Source organism: Solanum dulcamara, chromosome 9 (genome assembly GCF_947179165.1).
Source record: "Solanum dulcamara chromosome 9, daSolDulc1.2, whole genome shotgun sequence".
Lineage (NCBI taxonomy): Eukaryota > Viridiplantae > Streptophyta > Magnoliopsida > Solanales > Solanaceae > Solanum > Solanum dulcamara.
In genome coordinates, this window is record NC_077245.1 from 40,451,792 (window position 1) to 40,454,928 (window position 3,137).

Consider the following 3,137-nt stretch of genomic DNA (forward strand, 5'->3'; position numbering starts at 1 on the left):
TGAATGCATCTGTGGCCAACATGTGATAATATCTGCATAACTCTATATAGCTGAATTTGACTTTACGGCATATGGCAAGGATATATTCTAATATAACTGTTAGTGCAGTAGAACGTACATCCCAATCCATACATAATATATTAGTGCCGAGGAACATTCGACCCGATCCATAAATATAACATATTAGTATCGAGGAATATACCACCCGATCCATATATAATATAATAATGTCAAGGAATGTACGACCCGGTCCATATATAATATAATAGTGTTGAGGAATGTACGACCCGATTCATATATAACACAATACATAACAAGGAGGTAGGAGAAACAAAAACCCTAGCCGTCACCTATCTTCTCTCTCAGCAGAGGTGATCCCACAAAATAGCCACTGGCCGGAATGGTCGAACCAACCGGGGGACGACCTCCTCCGGTAACCCATAACTCAACCAACAATTTAAACACACAACCCACAATACTACTTACAACCTCAAAGACTAATATTCAGAATCAAACATATGCCAATCTCTTAAAACCCACAAGTTTAGATACAGATACTGTCAAAATCCCAGCAAAACAAATCTCATACAGCAATGGGGAGCCTTTTATTGCCTGGAAATCAAATGAGATACAACAAATGATTGAAAAGGAGAAACTACAATATGCAGTGGTAGGTAAGTTTTCATATGACAACATTGATAGTTAAAATGATGTCTACCCCTGTCTACTATCTAAAAGTACATGATAGATATTGCCAAATGAGATCTTTCATATGGAATCCATGGTTCAATCCAAAGGAAGAGACCTCATGTGCAGTAGCTTGGATAAGCTTTCCTGAACTACCTCCAAATTTCTTTGTTAAAGAGGCTGTTTTTTCCATTGCAACAGCAGTTGGAAAACCGCTAACAGTAGATCTGGCAACAGCAAACAAGACAAGGCCAAGCTGCGCAAAAATCAAGATGGAGGTCGATTTATTATCAACTTTACCAAAAAGGATAAACATTGCCGAAGAGGATGAATCGGGGATAATAAACTCAAAATGGGTAAGGATAAATTATGATTACTTACCAAGATATTGCAAACACTGCAGACTTCAAGGTCATGAGGAAAAGGAATGTCGAATTCTCCATCCTGAATTGAATAAACATTTTAGAGAAGATTTCCGAAAAGAATATACAGAAGATATTGCCACAGAAACCCAAAATAAAGAAGCCAACCAAGGGAGAAGGGGATGGTACAATACTGGTAAACAAGAATGGATGCAAAGAAGGAGCAAATATAAAAAGGATAAATCAGGGATTATAATTGGAGAAGTGACCCCAGTACCAAAGAACAAGGAGGGAGTCATGGCAAATACCAATACTTTTGCAGTACTAGAAGAGATCTCAGAAAATCATGATAAAACGAATAAAGAATCTATGCCACAAGAAGATACTAGAACATGGATTGAGAAGAGCTTCTATACTAATCAAAGGAAAACAAAAGTCACAGACAATAACACAACTGGTACAGCACAACCACAAGGAGACAGCAGCATAGCCGAAGATGATAACCACAACAGCAATATAAGAACTAGAATGGAAGGCATCTTACCTGAGGAACCTCACATACACACACCATGCAGTAAGCTCCAATCAAAATCCGTAACATCAAATCTTCAAGAACAGGAGGATACCCAGAAGAACAAGAGCACAAACCATTCCAGCATAAACAGCAGCAAGACAACATCCACAAGTAGAGGAGGACAAGCAGAATCTGAAGCACAAGACAACATAGTAAAATTTCAGACTCCAGATTTAAATCAAATAGGGCAAGGAAGGGAAAATAATAGCCATAGCAAAGACTTGATTTCACAAGAAAATCAAACCTGGTGGGAAGTAGAGAGACAGATAGAATATCAGCAAGAAGGAAATAATAATACAAACAACATGGAAAATGAGGAGAGAAATCAAGAAAATAAAGAAAGAACAGAACAAGAGAAGGAAAATCAAGAGCTCAATATGGTGCAACAGGAATATGGCATATCAATAGTATCGAAATTGAATATGGAAAGGAGAAACATAGACCTTGATGAACACACCTTAGAGCATAATTTTGAAGCAGCCATTAGAGCAGGAGACATCTCTCCAAAGCATCTACAAAAAGGAGGAGGAAAAGAAAAAAGAAAGATATCAAGAGATACAAGTGTTCCACCTGGGAGTGGAGTCCATACTAGAAGGCAGATTAATAAACTCAATAAACCATGATGAATGCTCTTATATGGAATATTAGGTCAGTCAATACCAAGGAAGCTTTTACAAGGTTGATAAAAATGAATCAAAGACACCAGTTTGGATTTATAGGTTTAATGGAGCCTTTTCAAGATTCAAACAAGATAGAGGAATATAAGAGAAGACTGGATATGGAACATGCCATGGCTAACATATCTGGTAAGATTTGGGTTTTTGTGGAAGATATTTTTGATTATCATATAATAATGGATCATCAACAACATTTAACCATAAAATTAAAGATTAGAGGAAGTCAAGAGGAGATGCTAGTAACAATAGTTTATGCAAAGTGTAACCAAAATGAAAGATTGGATTTATGGGACTCATTGGAGGATTTATCTACCTCAGTTAACATTCCATGGATGATTGGGGGAGACTTTAATGCAATAACTTCAGAAGAGGAGAAATATGGAGGCCTTCCAGTAACCATCAATGAAATTATGGATTTCAGGGTCTGCATTCAAAATTGTGGAATATCAGATTTGGGGTTTAGAGGCAGCAAATTTACTTGGTGGAATGGCCAAAATGGTGAGGATTGCATTTTCAAAAGATTGGATAGATGTTTGGGTAATCAACTGTTACAAACAAAATACTCTAGTGTTGATATCAAACATCTGATCAGGAGTGGTTCAGATCATGCTCCTATGTTAATCTCTTACACAGGAGACAATAGAAGCATCAAAAAACCTTTTAAGTTCTTGAATTTTTGGGTAAAACAGGAAGGTTTTATGGAGATAATTAGACAAAATTGGACAACTGAATTTATGGCAAATCCTTTCATACTTTTTCATCATAAACTGAAAAAAGTGAAAGCAGCTTTGGTACAATGGAGTAAAGCAACTTTTGGCAACATTTTTCATGAAATTG

The 3,137-nt window shown here is 36.7% G+C and overlaps 1 protein-coding gene across 1 annotated transcript; it reads right to left on the bottom strand.

The window, feature by feature from the left end:
• Positions 1-707: 707 nt before the first annotated feature.
• On the bottom strand, positions 708-2,164 carry LOC129902999 (uncharacterized). The gene is made up of 4 exons (XM_055978472.1): positions 2,081-2,164; positions 1,594-1,755; positions 1,069-1,131; positions 708-943 (listed from the first exon to the last, which is right to left on the bottom strand). The coding sequence occupies exons 1-4, from the start codon at positions 2,120-2,122 to the stop codon at positions 728-730; spliced, it is 483 nt and encodes a 160-aa protein (XP_055834447.1). The 5' UTR covers positions 2,123-2,164; the 3' UTR covers positions 708-727.
• Positions 2,165-3,137: the final 973 nt, after the last annotated feature.

Bases quoted from the DNA above. Each gene is read 5' to 3' on its own strand.
- LOC129902999 (XM_055978472.1), bottom strand. From the start codon at position 2,122: ATGTCTCCTGCTCTAATGGCTGCTTCAAAATTATGCTCTAAG. The intron at 1,756-2,080 runs GTGTGTTCATCA...CTTGTGCTTCAG, and splicing joins CTTCAAAATTATGCTCTAAG to ATTCTGCTTGTCCTCCTCTA. The intron at 944-1,068 runs GTAAGTAATCAT...ATTTTTGCGCAG, and splicing joins GCAGTGTTTGCAATATCTTG to CTTGGCCTTGTCTTGTTTGC.